General features: G+C 54.6%; 1 protein-coding gene across 1 annotated transcript in view; it reads right to left on the bottom strand.

Annotated features, from left to right (window-relative positions):
- LOC128978483 (sodium channel protein type 4 subunit alpha-like) overlaps positions 1-18,792 on the bottom strand; it is a 57,856-nt gene that overhangs the window by 25,225 nt on the left and 13,839 nt on the right. Inside the window, exons 12-16 of the mRNA XM_054396426.1 lie at positions 18,514-18,752; positions 14,265-14,438; positions 11,834-12,190; positions 7,297-7,725; positions 401-530 (exon numbers count right to left, since the gene is read on the bottom strand). Of these exons, the coding sequence (XP_054252401.1) occupies positions 401-530; positions 7,297-7,725; positions 11,834-12,190; positions 14,265-14,438; positions 18,514-18,752 (1,329 nt within the window). The remainder of the gene's footprint in view (positions 1-400; positions 531-7,296; positions 7,726-11,833; positions 12,191-14,264; positions 14,439-18,513; positions 18,753-18,792) is intronic.

Here is an 18,792-nt window from a genome sequence, read left to right as displayed (position 1 = left end):
AGCCCCTTCTGAACAGTCTGGTTCAGAACCCTTCTGCTCCAAGGTCTCCCTGGAGCCTTCTCTTCTCCAGGCTGGTGAACCCCAACTCCCAGCCTGTCCCCATAGCAGAGGCTCTCCAGTCCTCTGATCATCTTCATGGCCTTCTCTGGACCCACTCCAGCAGGTCCATGTCCTTTTTGTGCTGAGGGCTCCACAGCTGTACACAGCACTGCAGGAGAGGTCTCAGCAGAGCAGAGCAGAGGGCAGAATCTTCTCTCTGCATCTCTGGCCATGCCTCAGGAGGCTCTGGAGTTTGGGCTGAGCTAAGTGGGCCTGAGGGTCTGCAAGGGCTGGTTGGCAATGCCCTGCCATAGCCAGCTGCCCCTCTCTGCAGGGAGCCCTGCCCTGCTTGGTTCCTCACCTTCAGTGAAGCACTCCTCAGGCTCATTGCTCTCCTCAGCCTCTTCTGCCACCTCCTCCTCCTCTGGCTGGGGGGGTTTGTAGTCCACAGTGCTGCACAGGGAGGATGCATTGTCACTGGAGAGGGGATTCTGCAAAGGGAGAGCAGGGGTCAGGCTGGGCTGCCCTGCAGCCTCCAGCCATCCCCCAGCTCCTCCTGCCCCCACAGGGGCCAGGCAGTACTGGGAGAGCCAGCTGCTGGCACCCCCTTGTTGGGGGCTGCTCTCAGTCCCTCTGCTAGAAGACACAGCCCAGAAGGAAGCTGCTGACTCCTCCAGGGCTGCAAACCTCACAGGATTGTGGCACCTGAGCATGCACAAGATTTGCTTTCATCCAGGTTTAGAGGAGCAAAAAGGTCCTCTGACCCTCAGCCTTCCTCCCTGCACAGCAAGTCACACAGTCACAGCATGGTGAGGGTTGGGAGGGACCTCTGGAGCTCATCCAGCCCAACCCCCTGCCACAGCAGGGCACCCACAGCAGCTTGCCCAGGAGCACAATGCCCAGGGGGGGCTGGAAGCTCTCCACACAAGGAGACTCCACAACCTCTCTGGGCAGCCTGCTCCAGGCTTCCAGCACCCTCACACCAAAGAAGTTTCTCCTTCTGGTCAGGTGGAACCTCCTGGGTTCCAGTTTGTGCCCCTTGCCCCTTGGCCTGTTGCTGGACAGCATCTGAGAAGAGCCCAGCCCCACCCTCCTGACCTCCACCCTTTAGATATTTATTGAGAAGATCTCCTCATGTCCAACCTAAACCTCCCCTGGTGCAGCCTAAGGCCATTTCTTCCTGTCCTATCACTTGCTCCTGGGAGAAGAGCCCAACCTCCACCTGGCTCCAACCTCCTTTCAGGGTGCCAGAAGGTCTCCTCTCAGCTTCTCTCCTCTCCAGACAGAGCAACCTCACTTCAGTCCCTGCACACCCAGCCTCACCCTGTGGTCCTCATCATTCTCACCCCTTGATGACCCTCCTGGGGTGCACCACAGCCCAGAGCATCTCAGGAGACATTGCCCTGCCTGGCAGCATGGGGAGGGAGGGGGCTGAGGCAGAAAGCTCCAGGAGGAGCCCTGAGCCACAGCACCACCTCTGCCCTGCCACACACCAGTGCTGCTCTTCCTGTCTCCTCCTTGCTGCTTTGCCATGAAGAAGATCAGAGATTCATTAAGGTTGGAAGAGACCTCAAAGATCATCAAGTCCAAGCCCATATGAGGGGAGCAGCCACCCTGCTGCCACCACCCTGCTGCCACCACCCTGCTGCCACCACCCTGCTGCCACCACCCTGCTGCCACTCTCACTTCACCCTGACAAGTGTCTTTGCCTGGGACAGGAGCTGCTCTGGAAGGGGGAGAGCATTTATCAGGGCTTGCTGGGCAATGCCCACAGAGGAAAGCAGCCAGTTTGCAGTTGGCACTGGTGGCCAGTGTCCCCAGCATGAAGTGGTGTGCTGGGCTTTGGCTCCATCTGGAGCTAGCTGAGGGCATGTGAGCACCCTGGGCTAGCAGCAATCACAGCATGGGGGGGGGGGGGGGGGGTTGGAAGGGACCTCTGGAGATCACCCAGCCCAACCCCCCTGCCAGAGCAGGGTCACCCAGAGCAAGTGGCACAGGATGGTGTCCAAACAGGGTTTGGAATGACTTAAGAGATGGAGACTCCACCACCTCCCTGGGCAGCCTGCTCTGCTGCTCAGCCAGCCTTGAATTAGAGAAGTTCCTCCTCATGTTTAGATGCAACTTCCCATGTTCCAGTTTGTGCCCCTCACCCCTTGCCCTGTCCCTGGGCACCACTGAAATGAGCCTGGCCCCATCCTCCTGAAGTATTGATCAGCATTGATCAGATCCCCCCTCAGGCTGCTCTCTGGGCTAAAAAGCCCCAAGCCTCTCAGCCTTTCCTCATGAGAGAGATGTTCTCACCCCCTCATCATCTTCAGAACTCTCTGCTGTACTCTGTCCAGCAGCTCCCTGTCCTTCCTGAAGTGGGAAGCCCAAAACTGGATGCAGGACTCCAGATGAGGCCTCACCAGGGCAGAGTAGGAGGAGAGGAGAACTTAGAATCATAGACTCATAGAATCAGTCAGGGCTGGAAGGGACCACAAGGCTCAGCCAGTTCCAACCCCCCTGCCATGGCCAGGGACACCTCACACTACAGCAGGCTGGCCAGAGCCTCATCCAGCCTGGCTGCAAACACCTCCAGGGATGGAGCCTCAACCACCTCCCTGCACAACCCATTCCAGGCTCTCACCACTCTCCTGGGGAAGAACTTCTTCCTCACATCCAGTCTGAATCTCCCCACTTCCAGCTTTATTCCATGCCCCCAGTCCTGTCACTCCCTAATAGCCTAAAAAGTCCCTCCCCAGCTTTCTTATAGCCCCCTTCAGATCCTGGAAGGCCACAAGAAGGTCACCTCAGAGCCTTCTCTTCTCCAGACTGAACAGCCCCAACTCTCTCAGTCTGTCCTCACAGCAGAGCAGCTCCAGCCCTCTGCTCATCCTGGTGGCCCTTCTCTGGACACCTTCCAGCATGTCCATAGCCCTCTTGGAACAGAGGCTCCAGACCTGGATGCAGTACTCCAGGTAGGGTCTCAGCAGAGCAGAGCAGAGGGGGAGAATCACCTCCCTGGCCCTGCTGGCCACACTTCTCCTGATGCAGCCCAGGCTCTGCTTGGCTCTCTGGGCTGCAAGTGCTCACTGCTGGCTCCTGTTGAGCTTCTCATCCCCCAGCACCCCCAAGTCCCTCTCCTCAGGGCTGCTCTCCAGCCAGTCCCTGCCCAGCCTGCATTTGTGCTTGGGATTGCCTCCACCCAGCTGCAGGACCCTGCCCTTGGTCTTGTTGAACCTCCTGAGGTTGGCTTGTGCCCAGCTCTGCAGCCTGTCCAGCTCCCTCTGGATGGATCCCTTCCCTCCAGCCTGTCCAGCTCCCTCTGGATGGATCCCTTCCCTCCAGCTGTCTCCTGCACCACACAGCTTGGTGTCATCAGCAAACCTGCTGAGGGTGCACTCCATGCCACTTCAGCCAACCTCTGACCACACTATTCTTGATGCACCCCAGGCTGTACATTTCTGACCTGTGGTCATTCTGCTGTCCCCCAGGACTCTCAGTCTTCCCCAAGGACCAGCTCAGGGATCCTACCAATTAGCACCCAGGTTCCAATTATCATTTCACATGCTGCCTGCCAGCCTGCTGCCTACCACCCTGCTGCCCATCACCCTGCTGCCCACCACCCTGCTGCCCATCACCCTGCTGCCCACCACCCTGCCTGTTTGGGCAGGGGCTGAGTTGTTAATGTGTTAATGCACCCCCCCTGGTTTGCACCTTGGTCAGTGTTTGGCTGAATTTAGGCACCAAAAGCAGCAGTGCTGGTGAGCTGGACTGGGGTCTAATGGTTGGGAGGTTCCCTTTGCACCCTACATGTGCTGAGCAGCCAGGGGTGGCTCTTAGAATATCAGCTCCATAGAGCCACAGAGTGGTTTTGGCTGGAAAAGAGCTCCAAGATCATTCAGTCCAACCCAGCACTGCCAGGGCACCACTAACCCATGGCCCTCAGCACCACAGCTCCACAGCTCTGACACCCTTCCAGGCATGGGCATGGGGACTCCACCACTGCCCTGGGCAGCCTGGGCCAGGCCTTGACAACCCTTCTGGGGAAGAGATTGTTCCTCATGGCCAACCTAAGCCTCCCCTGGGGCAACTCGAGGCTGTTTCCTCTTGTCCTATTGCTTGTTCCTTGGGAGCAGAGCCCAGTCCTCACCTGGCTCCAGCCTCCTTGCAGGGAGCTGTAGAGAGCAATGAGGTCTCCCTCAGCCTCCTCTTCTCCAGGCTGAACACCCTCAGCTCCCTCAGCTGCTCCTCCCCAGCCCTCTTCTCCAGACCCTTCCCCAGTGCCATTGCCCTTCTGTGGGCACTCTCTGGCTGGGTGGTGTTGGAGCAGGTGCCACTAGATGTCAGCTGAACACAGCCCCTGAATGCCAGAGCCAGGCAGGACTTGTGCCATAGCTGCACACTGAGGTTCTCCCCCATCACACGGGGGACAGGGGGGAATGAAGGTCCCTGGGACCCCCCCCTGGCTAGGCTGGAGATGTTCTCCCACACTGTTTGGGTTGGCATTAGCATCACCTCTGGGCAGTGTGAGTGCCCAGTGTGCCCAGCCTGGGGATTAGTGTGACTTGCACCAGGATTGCAGGAGGAAAATCAACTCTCAGCTGGCAACCACCTTGCCCAAGGTGCTCCCAGGCAGGTTGGGCTCTTCTGAGCACAGCAAGCAGCACCTTTGAGATGGGTCATAGCCAGCCCCCACCTTTCCTGCCACCTTCCTGCTGTGTCCAGCCTCATGCCTGAAAACATCCCATGTTCCCCAGCTGCAGCATCCCCTACAGCCACAGTCAGGATTGTCCCCTCTTCTTGGGAGGTTTGGGTTAGACATGAGGAACAATTTCCTGCCCAAAAGGGTTGTCAAGGCCTGGCCCAGGCTGCTTGGGGCAGTCCCCATCCCCAGAGGGTGACAACCACTGCTTGTTGTGCTCAGAAGGGACCAACCTGCCTGGAGCACCTTGGGCAAGGGAGTTGCCAGCTGAGAGTTGGAGATTTTCCTACTACAGGTCCCATCCAGCCACACTAACCCCCAGGCTGGGCACACTGGGCACTCACACTGCCCAGAGGTGATGCTAATGCCAAGCCCAGGAGCTTGGTGGTCCCACCAGACCATCAGTCTCATTTCTGTGCCCACTCAGGGCTCCCTGACTTCCTTGTCCCACATCTCCCTGTCCTCTTCCCAGAGCACCAAGGTGGTCAGTGCCCTACGAGCCCTGGCAGTGCCCTCTGTGCCTGGACATCAGCTGTCCCCTTGGCTTTGGCTCCAAAAGGCATCACTGAACGTTCACTCCTGCTAAGCTCCTCCATCTGGTTTCATCCCCTGCCTGCTGATGCTTTCTGAGGGCATTAGCAGTGGATCCAATGTTAGTGCCATCAGCACATTTCCTGGCATCAAATTCCTCCTGAACACCTTTCACCCCCAAAGGAGCACTGGGACCCTTGCACCAAGCCTGCCTGTGGGGCAGCAGGTCCTGCTGGCATCAGCAACACCCCCCCAGCCTGACCCAAAACAGGCTCAGACCCCTGCTTAGACCCTGCCACCTCCAGCTTGAAGAACCCCAAGTTTGGTCCCTGGTGAGAAAGAAGCCCCAAAGGAACCCGAACGGGCTCAAAGCCAACCAAATGGGCCCAAAGGAACCCAAAAGGGCCAAAAAAAAACCAAATGGGCCCAAAGGAACCCAAAATGGCCAAAAAAACCCCAAACGGCCCCAAAGGAACCCAAAAGGGCCACAAGGAAGCCAAATGGCCCCAAAGGAACCCAAAAGGGCCAAAAAAAAACCAAATGGGCCCAAAGGAACCCAAAATGGCCAAAAAAACCCCAAATGGCCCCAAAGGAACCCAAAAGGGCCAAAAAGAACCCAAATGGACCCAAAGGAACCCAAAAGGGCCACAAGGAAGCCAAATGGCCCCAAAGGAACCCAAAAGGGCCAAAAAGAACCCAAACAGCCCCAAAGAAACCCAAAAGGGCCAAAAAGAATCCAAATGGCCCCAAAGGAACCCAAAAGGGCCAAAAAGAACCCAAATGGCCCCAAAGGAACCCAAAAGGGCTAAAAAGAATTCAAATGGCCCCAAAGGAACCCAGAAGGGCCAAAAAGAACCCAAATGGCCCCAAAGGAACCCAAAAGGGCCAAAAAGAATCCAAATGGCCCCAAAGGAATCCAAAAAGGGCCAAAAAGAACCCAAATGGCCCCAAAGGAACCCAAAAGGGCCAAAAAGAACCCAAAAGGCCCCAAAGGAACCCAAAAGGGCCAAAAAGAATCCAAATGGCCCCAAAGGAACCCAAAAGGGCCAAAAAGAACCCAAATGGCCCCAAAGGAACCCAAAAGGGCCAAAAAGAATCCAAATGGCCCCAAAGGAACCCAAAAGGGCCAAAAAGAATCCAAATGGCCCCAAAGGAACCCAAAAGGGCCAAAAAGAATCCAAATGGCCCCAAAGGAACCCCAATCAGCCAAAAGAAACTAAAAAGGGGCAAAAGCAACCCAAAAAAGCCCAAAGGAATCCAAATAACCCATAAGGAACCCAAATGACCCAGAAGTAGCCCAAAAGGGCCAAAGGTAACCCAAATGGGCTAGAAGGAATCCAAATCAGCCAAAAGAAACTAAAGAGGGCCAAAAGTAACCCAAAAGGCCCCAAAGGAACCCAAATGACCCAGAAGGAACCCAAAAGGGTCAAAAGTAACCCAAATGGTCTAAGAGGAACCCCAATCAGCCAAAATAAACTAAAAAGGGCCGAAATTAACCCAAATGGGTTAAAAGGAACTCAAATCAGCCAAAAGAAACTAAAAAGGGCCAAAAGGAACCCAAATGACCCATAAGGAACCCAAATCAGCCAAAAGAAACTAAAAAGGGCTGAAAGGAACCCAAATGACCCATAAGGAACCCAAATCAGCCAAAAGAAACTAAAAAGGGTCAAAAGTAACCCAAATGGGTTAAAAGGAACCCCAATCAGCCAAAAGAAACTAAAAAGGGCCAAAAGGAACCCAAATGACCCATAAGGAACCCAAATCAGCCAAAAGAAACTAAAAAGGGCCAAAAGTAACCCAAATGACCCATAAGGAACCCAAATGACCCATAAGGAACCCAAATGACCCATAAGGAATCCAAATCAGCCAAAAGAAACTAAAAAGGGCCAAAAGTAACCCAAAAGGACCCAAAGGTACCCAGACAGGCCCAAGAGAACCCAAGACATCATCATTCTTTCTGGAGCACACTGAGGATGTGTCCTCCAAGAATGGGTGATCCCAGTCTGGGGGTCTGCAGCCCTCCCAGCTGCCTCTCCCACCTTGGTGTCTTCGGTGTCGGACTGGGTGCTGGTCTCCTCGTAGAGGTCAGACTCCTCGGAGGCAATGGGCACCTGCACGGTCAGATTGGGGTTGTTGATGAAGTTCATGTGGTCCAGCTCATCCATGAAGAAGTGCTCCTTGGCAGTGACTCCATCCAGGTACCCTGGCTTGGTCTCCTGGCCGGTGTCCACGTGGTTCAGCACCGAGTTGTCCGTCTTGCTGGGCTCCTGCTCTTCCTCCGGGGCTCCCTTCCTGCCCTTCCACTGCCCGCGGAGCAGTGCCAGGAGAGAGGCCTTGAGGAAGTCGATGCCCCTGGTGATCCTGCCAATGGCAATCTGCAGGTTGTTCATCTCCCCATCGTCGTCAGAAGCTGCCAGGCTGTCAGCACTGAAGGAGCTCAGCAGCAGAGCTAAGAAGAGGTTCAGCACCTGGAGGGGACAGAAGCCAACAGCAGCGCTGGCAGCCAGCACCCACAGGCTGGGGTGGCAAGGAGCAGGCATGGCTGTGGAGAAGACCCTTGTGGAATCAGAGAATAGTTAGGGTTGGATGGGACCTCAAGGCTCAGCCAGTTCCAACCCCCCTGCCATGGGCAGGGACACCTCACACTACAGCAGGTTGCTCACAGCCACATCCAGCCTGGCTGCAAAAACCTCCAGGCATGAGGCTTCCACCACCTCCCTGGGCAACCTGTGCCAGTCTCTCACCACCCTCCTGGGGAAGAACTTCTTCCTCACACCCAGTCTGAATCTCTCCACTTCCAGTTTTGCTCCATCCTCCCCAGTCCTATCACTCCCTCACACCCTAAAAAGTCCCTCCCCAGCTTTCTTGTAGCCCCTTTCAGACACTGGAAGGCCACAAGAAGGTCTCCTGGGAGCCTTCTGCTCTCCTGACTGCACAACCCCAACTCTCTAAGTCTTTCTACAGAGCAGAGCAGAGCAGCTCCAGCCCTCTGCTCATCCTCATGGCCCTTCTCTGGACACCTTCCAGCACCTCCAGATCTTTCTTGCAATAGACGCTCCATATCAGGACACAGAGCTCCAGGTGTGGTCTCAGCAGAGTGGAGCAGAGAGGGAGAATCCCCTCCCTGGCCCTGCAGGCCACAGTTCTTTGCTGCAGCCCAGGCTCTGCTTGGCTCTCTGGGCTGCAAGTGCTCACTGCTGGCTCCTGTTGAGCACCCCCAAGGCCTTTTCTTCAGGGCTGCTCTCAAGCCAGTCCCTGCCCAGCCTGTATCAGTGCCTGGGATTGCCCTGACCCAGCTGCAGGACCTTGCCCTTGGTCTTGTTGAACCTCCTGAGGTTGGGTTGGGCCCAGCTCTGCAGCCTGTCCAGGTCCCTTATGATGAGTATGTTGTGGGACTCCCTCCTCCTGTTGCCTCTGCCCTGGGGCTGCAGGGATGCCAACCTCATCTCCTGGAGGACATGGACATGGTCCAGCTTCTCCTTGCTCCTCCTCTCATGCCCTGGGCGTGCCCCCTGGCTGCTTGGGTCCTGCTGATCCATTTGCAAGTGATGCCAGACATCTCTTTGGTCCTTCACAAACCACCTTCCCTGTGGGTCCAGCAGTGTGTCCCTTCCTTCACCCTCTCAGAGCTGTTGGCTTGGCTGGTGCCCATGTGAAACTCCCTAAGCCACCCACGGGGTTGCTTCTTCCCACCCTTGACAGGGCTGAACTCAGCTCTGTCCATTCTCTTCCCAGGGACAAGCTGCTCACTGTCCTCCCAGCTACAACTCTTTGCTGCCTCTGTGACACTCCTGTGTCCTCCTGACACAGCTCAGACACTCTGTGACCTCCTGAGGATCTCCAACAGCCAGGAGGGAGCCTGAGCCCCAGTCACAACCTCATCGCTTTCTCCCAGAGCCCTCTCTGCCCCACAGAGGTTGACATTTCTCAGCTCCTCTCCTCACGGGATGAGCATCCAGATGCAGCTCCCAGCACAGCCTCTCTCCTGCTTCCCTCGCATCTCTCCCACTTCACCCTGCCCAGAACGTGACTGGACTCCAGCACAGCCTCTCCTGGCAGGGCTGGAGTCCCTGCATGCCAGGGAGCTGGAGCAGCTCAGGGGCGCAGGCGGCGCCCGGCCGCGCTCTGGCCGCGCGGTGTGGCCGATGGGCCAAGCCCTCAGCTGTTGGTGTTTGTGCCTCTGTGTGCCAGCAGCACATCTGAGAAGGGAATTAGCTGCTGCTATCCAAGGTCACTGCAGGTTCCACATGGCTCATGCCATCTGACTTGAAACCTCCTCCTGAAATAAATCCCCACTGTCCCCCCCCCAGCCCCACAGGCACGCTGAGCACCAATTACAGCTAATAGCTGCCCTTGGCTCTGGAGAGGAGTCCGTTACCTCCTCACCCGACTGACTTCCTCCCTTTTCCCTTAATAACCCCAAAGGAAATGCTCAAAGTGTCACCAAGACCAAAGGACAATTGGTTGTTGCCTTGCTCCTCTGCAGGGTGAGTGGGGAGAAACACAACACCCCCTGCAGCCAGGATGCTCAGGAGCTGGGTGGGACACGCTCCAGGGCTCGGGAATACCGGAGATGAGGCCTGGAGAGCTTGGCAGGGAGGAAGAAGAGGGCAGAGATGGAGCTGTTGGGCACCGAATTTCTCTGCTTAGCTTGAAGTGAACCCATTGCAGCTGCAGAGCTTGCCCTGAAGGTTGGGGTGCAACCTTCTGAAGGGCAACACCTCAGGGGGGGCAACACTTCAGGGTAGGCAACACTCCCAGGAGGGCAATGCCTCAGGGTGGGCAACACTCCCAGGAGGGCAATGCCTCAGGGTGGGCAGCACCTCTGGTAGGGAAACACCTCAGGGGGGACAGCACCCCCAGGAGGGCAACATCTCAGGGTAGGTAACACTCCCAGGAGGGCAATGCCTCAGGGTGGGCAAAACCTATGGTAGGGCAACACCTCAGGAGGGACAACACCCTTGGGAGGGCAACACCTCAGGATGTGCAGCACTTCTGGGAGGGCAATGCTTCTGGAAGGGCAATACCTCCAGGAGGGCAGCATGTCTGAGGGGGCAACACCTCAGGGAGGGTTGGCTCTGACCCCCCCACTTGAACATTGTGCTGCCCCCATGCCTTCTCCATGTGTCTCCTGGAGGGGTGGATGGGCTGTGCCACTCCGAAAATAGCCTCCAGAAGAGGAAAAGTTTGCAGAACCCCTTTTGGGGAGGGTCTCCAGGGAGCCCCAGCTGTGATTCCCAAGCTCCTGCAGCCTCTGCAGAGTGTCCTGGCGATGCTGCAGTTGCTTCAGGGTGATTGTCAGCCTGGGTCAGCAGCTCAAAGGAGCAGGTTCCCCCATGGGAGGCAGCATCACAAGCTGCTGTGGATGATGGGCAGCCCAGGGGGGCACTGAGCTGCTCCCCACCATGGACATCTGCCCAGCACCACCCACTACAGACTCCCCAGGACCCCCATGGTGAGGTCTGCAGCCGGCACAGCTCTCTGTGCTGCTACTGGGACTAGGTCAAAGCTCTGCTACCACAGAATCACAGAACATGAGAGATTGGAAGGGACCTTCAGAGATCATCGAGTCCAACCCCCCTGCCAAAGCAAGGAACTTAAGCAGCTCCCAAATCCGAGCTTTCTGCCCTTGGACTGGGACTCTCCAAGCTGCCCCACCCCTGACCCTAGCTGTGGGGGTGCTCTGGGTTTCTCCTGGGGGTTGTTTTCACCCCTCTGGAGGGCTGTGGCAGTGGGGGGCTGGTGGGGAGGGAGGCACCGGCAGCAGATAGGTTTTCAAAGCACATTCCAAAGAGCTTACACAACCCCGGCAAGGGACAGGAGTGACTGAGGCGAGCTGCCGGCGTCCCTCCCCTCCTGGCTCCTCAAGAAAGGAGAGCAGGGCCCAGGCAGGCTGCAAAACAAGCCTCAGAGCCTCCAGCCAGGGGCTTACCAAGTTTAGAAAGGATTCCACACTCGCCTGGAACTCGCAGACCTGCAGTGAGCAGCTTGTGGTAGTGGGGAGGGGGTTGGTGTCCAGGGGCTCACAGAATGGCCTGGTTGGAAGAGACCTTAAGGTCATTGTGTCCAACCGGAGCCCAACCTCTCCCCGTGCACAGCTGGCACACCATGGCCCTAAGCTGCTCATCCAAATGCCTTTTAAACCTCTCCAGGGATGGGGACTCCACCACTGCCCTGGGCAGCCTGGGCCAGTGCCCAGGTGAAGAAATTGTTCCTCATGGCCAACCTAACTTCATGGAGGCTGTTTCCTCTTGTCCTGTCACTTGATCCTTGGGACAAGAGACCAATCCCCACCTGGCTCCAGATTCATTGCATTGCATCCTAGATTGCAGATTTGCTTGTAAATACAGCTTGCATTTGCTGCCAGGCTGAGATAGCCTGGTTGCTGTCGGTGTGGGACAGGGATTTCAGCTCTCACACTGTGACATCCAACAAGGCCATGGCAAAGCTGTAGCTGAGCTGAGCTGGACAGCACCGGCCCAGAGAGCAAGGGGCAGAGCTGTGCCCCCAACCACAACACCTTCTGCCCTCCCCACCACCTTTCACTGAGGCTCCAGCCCCAGCCCCAGGACTCACCACCAGGTTCCCAATGACCATGACCATCATGAAGACGATGAGGCACATGGTCTGGCCGGCCACCTCCATGCAGTCCCACATAGTCTCGATCCACTCCCCGCAGAGGATGCGGAAGACGATGAGGAAGGAGTGGAAGAAGTCATTCATGTGCCAGCGGGGCAGGCTGCAGTCCACCGAGATCTTGCAGACGCAGTCGATGTAGCTCTTGCCGAAGAGCTGCATCCCCACCACGGCGAAGATGAAGACGATGATGGCCAGCACCAGCGTCAGGTTCCCCAGCGCCCCCACGGAGTTCCCGATGATCTTGATCAGCATGTTGAGGGTGGGCCAGGACTTGGCCAGCTTGAAAACCCGCAGCTGAGAGGGGCAAAGGAGGCAAAGGAGAGGGTGGGTGGAGAAGGCTTTCGTTGCCATGAGGCAACAGCAAGGTTGTAAAGCTGGGATAAGACCTTCCCCCCGCGGCAGTGTGATTGAGGCAGGAGGGGTTGGACCTCTCCACAACAGCCTCACAGCTTCCAAATTAGAATCATAAAATCAGTCATAGAATCACACAATTGTTAGGGTTGGATGGGACCTCAAGGCTCAGCCAGTTCCAACCCCCCTGCCCTGGCCAGGGACACCCCACACTACAGCAGGTTGCCTGGCTGCAAAAACCTCCAGGGATGAGGCTTCCACCACCTCCCTGGGCAACCTGTGCCAGTGTCTCACCACCCTCCTGGGGAAGAATTTCTTCCTAACATCCAATCTGAATCTCCCCATTTCTAGTTTTGCTCCATTCCCCCCCCAGTCCTATCACTCCCTGACACCCTAAAGAGTCCCTTCCCAGCTTTCTTGTAGCCCTCTTTAGATACTGGAAGGCCACAAGAAGGTCTCCTGGGAGCCTTCTCTTCTCCAGACTGAACAGCCCCAACTCTCTCAGTCTGTCCTCATAGGAGAGGTGCTCATGATGGTCACACAGTCACAGCATGGTGAGGGTTGGAAGGGACCTCTGGAGCTTATCCAGCCCAACCCCCTGCCAAAGCAGGGCACCCACAGCAGCTTGCCCAGGAGCATGATGGCGAGGGGGGGCTGGAAGCTCTCCACACAAGGAGACTCCACAACCTCTCTGGGCAGCCTGCTCCAGGCCTCCAGCACCCTCACACCAAAGAAGTTTCTCCTCCTGGTCAGGTGGAACCTCCTGGGTTCCAGTTTGTGCCCCTTGCCCCTTGGCCTGTTGCTGCACAGCATCTGAGAAGAGCCCAGCCCCACCCTCATGACCTCCACCCTTCTGCTCATCCTCGTGGCCCTTCTCTGGACACATTCAGGTTGAAAAAGATCTTCAAGATCATCAAGTCCAACCATTAACCCTACTTTACCATGCCCACCACTAAGCCATATCCGCAAGCACCACATCTGCACAGCTTTTAGATACATCCAGGGATGGTGGCTCCACCACCTCCCTATGGAGCCTGGTCCAGTGCCTGACAACCCTTTCAGTGAAATATTTTTTCCTAATGTCCAACCTAAACCTCCCCTGGTGCAGCTTGAGGCCATTCCTTCTTGTCCTATCACTTGTTCCTTGGGAGAAGAGCCCAACACCCACCTGGCTCCAGCCTCCTCTCAGGGAGCTGTAGAGAGCAATGAGGTCTCCCTCAGCCTCCTCTCCTCCAGGCTGAACACCCCCAGCTCCCTCAGCTGCTCCTCCCTAGCCCTGTTCTCCTGACCCTTCCCCAACTTTAATGTTCTTCTCTGGACACACTCCAGCCCCTCCATGTCTTGCTTGTATTGAGGTGCCCAAAACCAAACACAATACCCAAGGTGTGGCCTCACCATTGGACTACAGAGGAACCATCACCTCCCTGGTCCTCATCCTGAAAATACTTCCCTAAAACTCTTAGCTGCTCTGCCAGTGCTGTCTTCAGCAGGGGCCAAGCTGGTGACCATCATGAGCACCTCTCCTATGAGGACAGACTGAGAGAGTTGGGGCTGTTCAGTCTGGAGAAGAGAAGGCTCCCAGGAGACCTTCTTGTGGCCTTCCAGGATCTTAACAGGGCTACAAGAAAGCTGGGGAGGGACTCTTTAGGGTGTCAGGGAGTGATAGGATTGCGGGGAATGGAGCAAAACTGGAAGTGGGGAGATTCAGATTGGATACTAGGAAAAAGTTCTTCCCCATGAGGGTGGTGAGACACTGGCACAGGTTGCCCAGGGAGGTGGTGGAAGCCTCATCCCTGGAGGTTTTTGCAGCCAGGCTGGAGGTGGCTGTGAGCAACCTGCTGTGGTGTGAGGTGTCCCTGCCCATGGCAGGGGGTTGGAAGTGGCTGAGCCTTGAGGTCCCTTCCTACCCTGACAATTCTGTGATTGTTTCTATGAAGGAGGCTGAAGAAGGCACTCTCCACCCTGGTGGCACTTGCATGCCAGCCTCCTAGGCACAGCTCCTCCTCAGGGCACCTACCAGGCGGAAGGAGCGGAGCACGGAGAGCCCTTGCACGTTGGCCAGGCCCAGCTCCACCAGGCTCAGGGTGACGATGATGCTGTCAAAGACATTCCAGCCCTGCTGGAAGTACTCATAGGGGTCCAGGGCAATGAGCTTCAGGACCATCTCTGCTGTGAAGATCCCTGTAAAGACCTGTTGGAAACAGCAGCCTGTCAGAGTCACAGTCACAGAGTCACAGAGTGGTGTGGAGTGGGAAAGCTCTCTGAGCTCATCCAGTCCAACCAGCAACCCAACCCCACCATGGCCACTAAACCATGGCCCCAGGTGCCATGGCCACATCTTTCTTGAACACCTCCAGGGATGGGCACTCCACCACCTCTCTGGGCAGCCTGTGCCAACCCTGCAGCACTCTTGCAGCAAAGAAATTTTCACTAATAGGCAAACTAAACCTCCTCTGGCACAATTTCAGGCCATTTCCTCTCCTTCTATCCCTGATGAGTGGAGGAGGCCAGGGAGAGGGGAGAGGATCCTGGAGAGTGCTGACATCCACCCTGTGACTCTGCTCCCCACAGGGTGAAGCCAAGGAAAGGCCAGAGGAGGACCACACCTATGAGGTAAAGCTTCATTAATCACAGAGTCATGGAATGGTTTGGGCTGGAAGAGACCTTTCAGATCATTGAGTCCAAGCCTTAACCCAGCACTGCCAGGGCACCACTAACCCATGGCCCTCAGCACCACAGCTCCATGGCTTTGAAACCCTCCAGGGGTAGAGAGTCCACCACTGCCCTGGGCAGCCTGGGCCAGGTCTTGGCAACCCTTTGGGGGAAGAAATTGTTCCTTGTATCCAACCTAAACTTTCCCTGGGGCAACTTGATGCCATTTCCTTTTGTTCTGTCACTTGTTCCTAGGAGCAGAGCCCAACCCCCACCTGGCCCCAGCCTCCTTGCAGGGAGCTGTAGAGAGCAATGAGGTCTCTCTCAGCCTCCCCTTCTCCAGGCTGCACACTCCCAGCTCCCTCAGCTGCTCCTCCCCAGCCCTGTTCTCCAGACCCTTCCCCAACTTTACTACCCTTTCCCTGTGAGCCAGTGCTGGGTTATGGGGTGGGTATCATCTCTCCTGTGGTGTATTCCCAACGAGTTTTATCCCATTAGGTCCAGAGCCAGTGAGGACCAAGCTCTGCAGCTGCTGCCCAGTGTGGTTTAGTGAAGCCAGGCTGGGAGTGCTGCTGACTGATTGCTTCTGGAGAGACACAGGGCTGTGTGCTGGCAGGTGGAAATGAAAACCAAGGTTTGTTGGCAAAGGGACTCCCTTTGGAGGGCTGCTGGATCATAGACATTCCCAGCACTGGGAGCTGGGCTGCTGCTGGGAAGCCCCTGCCCCTGCCTGAGCCCTGTGGGAGCTGATCCAACGTTCACACATTGCTCTTTCCCTGGGACTACAACAGCTCAGTGTTGTCACATTAGCCTGGCACGGGATCAGCAATGTGACAATTAACATCCTTGCTGCCATTCCCTGACACAGCAGGTGCAGGGGTGGCCTGGTGACAGATTTTGCCCTGGGTGTGGATCCTGTTGGGATGCACAGGTCCACACCTCCAGCCTGCAGGGAGGAGAGGCGGCAGGGGCACTTCTGCCCCAGCAGCAGCCAAGGGGATGCTCCTCAACATGTCCCTTGGAATTCCAGCCCACAAATGTCCCCTTTTCTGCTCCTGATATCTGATCCAGGCTCTTTACAGCCCAGATATAGAATCCCAGCCTGCTGGGGGTTGGAAGGGACCTCTGGAGAACATCAGGTCCAACCCCCTCATTAAGATCTTCCAGGCTGCAGCAAGCACAGCAGCTCGCAGCTCTGGCACTAATAGGGAATGTGGCCATGGATCAGTGGAAGCCTGTTTCTCCTGCTTTCAACCCTTCCTGGCCTTTCACCAGCAAATCCCAGCAGGGCAGGATCATGACATGCTGAGGCAGCAACCAGCTGGGCTGGGTGCTGTGGGCTGGGTGCTGTGGGCTGGGTGCTGGTGGGCTGGGTGCTGTGGGGATGGGTGCTGTGGGGATGGGTGCTGTGGGGATGGGTGCTGTGGGATGGGTGCTGGTGGGATGGGTGCTGGTGGGATGGGTGCTGGTGGGATGGGTGCTGTGGGGATGGGTGCTGGTGGGATGGGTGCTGGTGGGATGGGTGCTGTGGGATGGGTGCTGGTGGGATGGGTGCTGTGGGGATGGGTGCTGGTGGGATGGGTGCTGGTGGGATGGGTGCTCTGCACCAAACCTTTCTGCTCCCTGACCACAGCTCCTCACAACAGTGCAGCTGAGCCTCTGTCATTGTTGGCTTCCTTTGAGAGCCAAATCACAGACCCTGAATCCCAGCATGCTGGGGGCTGGAAAGGACCTCTGGAGCTCATCCAGCCCAAATCCCTGCTTTTGGCAGGGCATCCACAGCAGCTTTTCCAGGAGCACAATGCCCAGGGGGGGTTGGAAGCTCTCCAGAGGAGACTTCACAACCTTTCAGCAGCCTGCTCCAGGCCTCCAGCACTCTCACACCAAAGAAGATGATGATGATGATGAATATTAATACTATTGATAATTATATATTCTAATTAGCATGAATGTATTAACAATGAAATTAATATTAGTAATATAATAGAAGTAACAACACTGAATAAAAATATGAAGATTAATATTAATAACATTTATATCAATAGTAATACAAATATTAATAATAATATTGATAATAATGATAATTATGATGGTGATGATGATAATAGTAAAAAGTATTATTAATAAGAAAATAATAATTAGCTATTAATAAAATAATAACAACAATAGCAGCAATAATGAAATAGTAATTAAATAATAATAAAATAACAATAACAATTAAATAATAATTATTATTACAATATAATAGTATTATAACAATTATTATATTAATAATTTATAATATTAGTATTATATTTTATAATATTAATATAATAATTATATTAACATAATGAGTATATTATATTTATTATATTATAATATATTATAATATATTATAATTAATATAATAATTATTATAATTATAAATATAATTATATATTTTAATGTATCTCTATATATAATTATATATTAATTATCAAATGAATTATAATTAATTATAATTAATATCATAATTATATTATGATTATTATTTTGTAATATATCATAATATAATATAATATTAATATTATTTATAATTCACAATATAACTATATATAATTATATATTGTTAATATAATATTAATCAATAAAACATATATTATTAATATTATAAAATGTTATAATAATAATAATAAAAATAATAATAATAATAATAATAATAATAATAATAATAATAATAATAATAATAATTATTATTATTATTATTTTACCATGTTGATAGCACTGTTGTCTCCATCTCCAAGAGGACCTCTTTGCTCCCAGCATCTGACCTGCATCTGGCCCTGCTCTGCCATGTGGCCACCCAGCACCGTGAGGACGCTGTGGTGCCAGTCCAGGCTGGCAGCAGCCTGTGCCTGACCCTGGGCTGTAATGCAGGAGATGGCTCAGAACAGCTCTGCATGGTCAGGGCCATGTTGGCATGGCCAAGGTGCACCAAGTCAGAGAGAAGCTGCAGCAGGAGGGGAGCAGGAGGTGCTGGATCCCAGCCCCATTGCACTTTCCTTGATCTGAGCCATCCTGGATTCCAGCCCATGCTGGGGAGTTGCTGTGATCAGTGCCCTGCAGCTGGGACCTGCGTCCAGGCTGCTCAGGTGACAGGATGGCAGCAGAGGCTGGGGAGAGGCCTCAAACACAAGCCCTGTGAGGAGAGGCTGAGGGAGCTGGGGGTGTTCAGCCTGGAGAAGAGGAGGCTCAGGGCAGACCTCATTGCTGTCTACAACTACCTGCAGGGAGGTGTAGCCAGGTGGGGGTTGGGCTCTGCTCCCAGGCAAGCAGTGACAGAACAAGAGGACACAGTCTCAAGCTGCACCAGAGGAAGTTTAGGTTGGAGGTGAGGAGAAAGTTCTTCACAGAGAGAGTTGTTAGAGGTTGGAATGTGCTGCCCAGGGAGGTGGTGGAGTCACCATCCCTGGGGGTGTTCAAGAGGGGATTGGACATGGCACTTGGTTCCAGTGGTTTAGTATTCCTGAGGTCTTAGGTGACAGGTTGGACTTTGATGATCCTTGAGGTCTTTTCCAACCTTACTGATTCTGTGTGACCTGCCCACCAGGGTGGCAGTTGGGGGAAGGAGGGGAGGGGTGCCCAGAGCTGCCTACCAGGTTGCCCACGGTCAGGACGTTCTCAAACTCCTCTGTCATGGGGTAATGCTCCATGGCCATGAAGACTGTGTTGAGCACAATGCAGATGGTGATGCCCAGGTCCACGAAGGGGTCCATCACCACCAGCTTGACAAACTCTTTCAGCTTGACCCACGGAGCACAGCAGTTCCAGACCAGGAACGTATGGGCAAATTTGTACCACCAGGGTGGGCACTTCTGGTGAGCTTCCTCCAGCTCTGAGGGCAGGAAAGAAGAAAAATGCCATCAGGGTAGGCT

This window comes from Indicator indicator, chromosome 37 (assembly GCF_027791375.1).
Source record: "Indicator indicator isolate 239-I01 chromosome 37, UM_Iind_1.1, whole genome shotgun sequence".
Lineage (NCBI taxonomy): Eukaryota > Metazoa > Chordata > Aves > Piciformes > Indicatoridae > Indicator > Indicator indicator.
The sequence above is the reverse complement of the archived record's forward strand: the minus strand, read 5'-3'. Positions and strand labels throughout refer to the sequence as shown.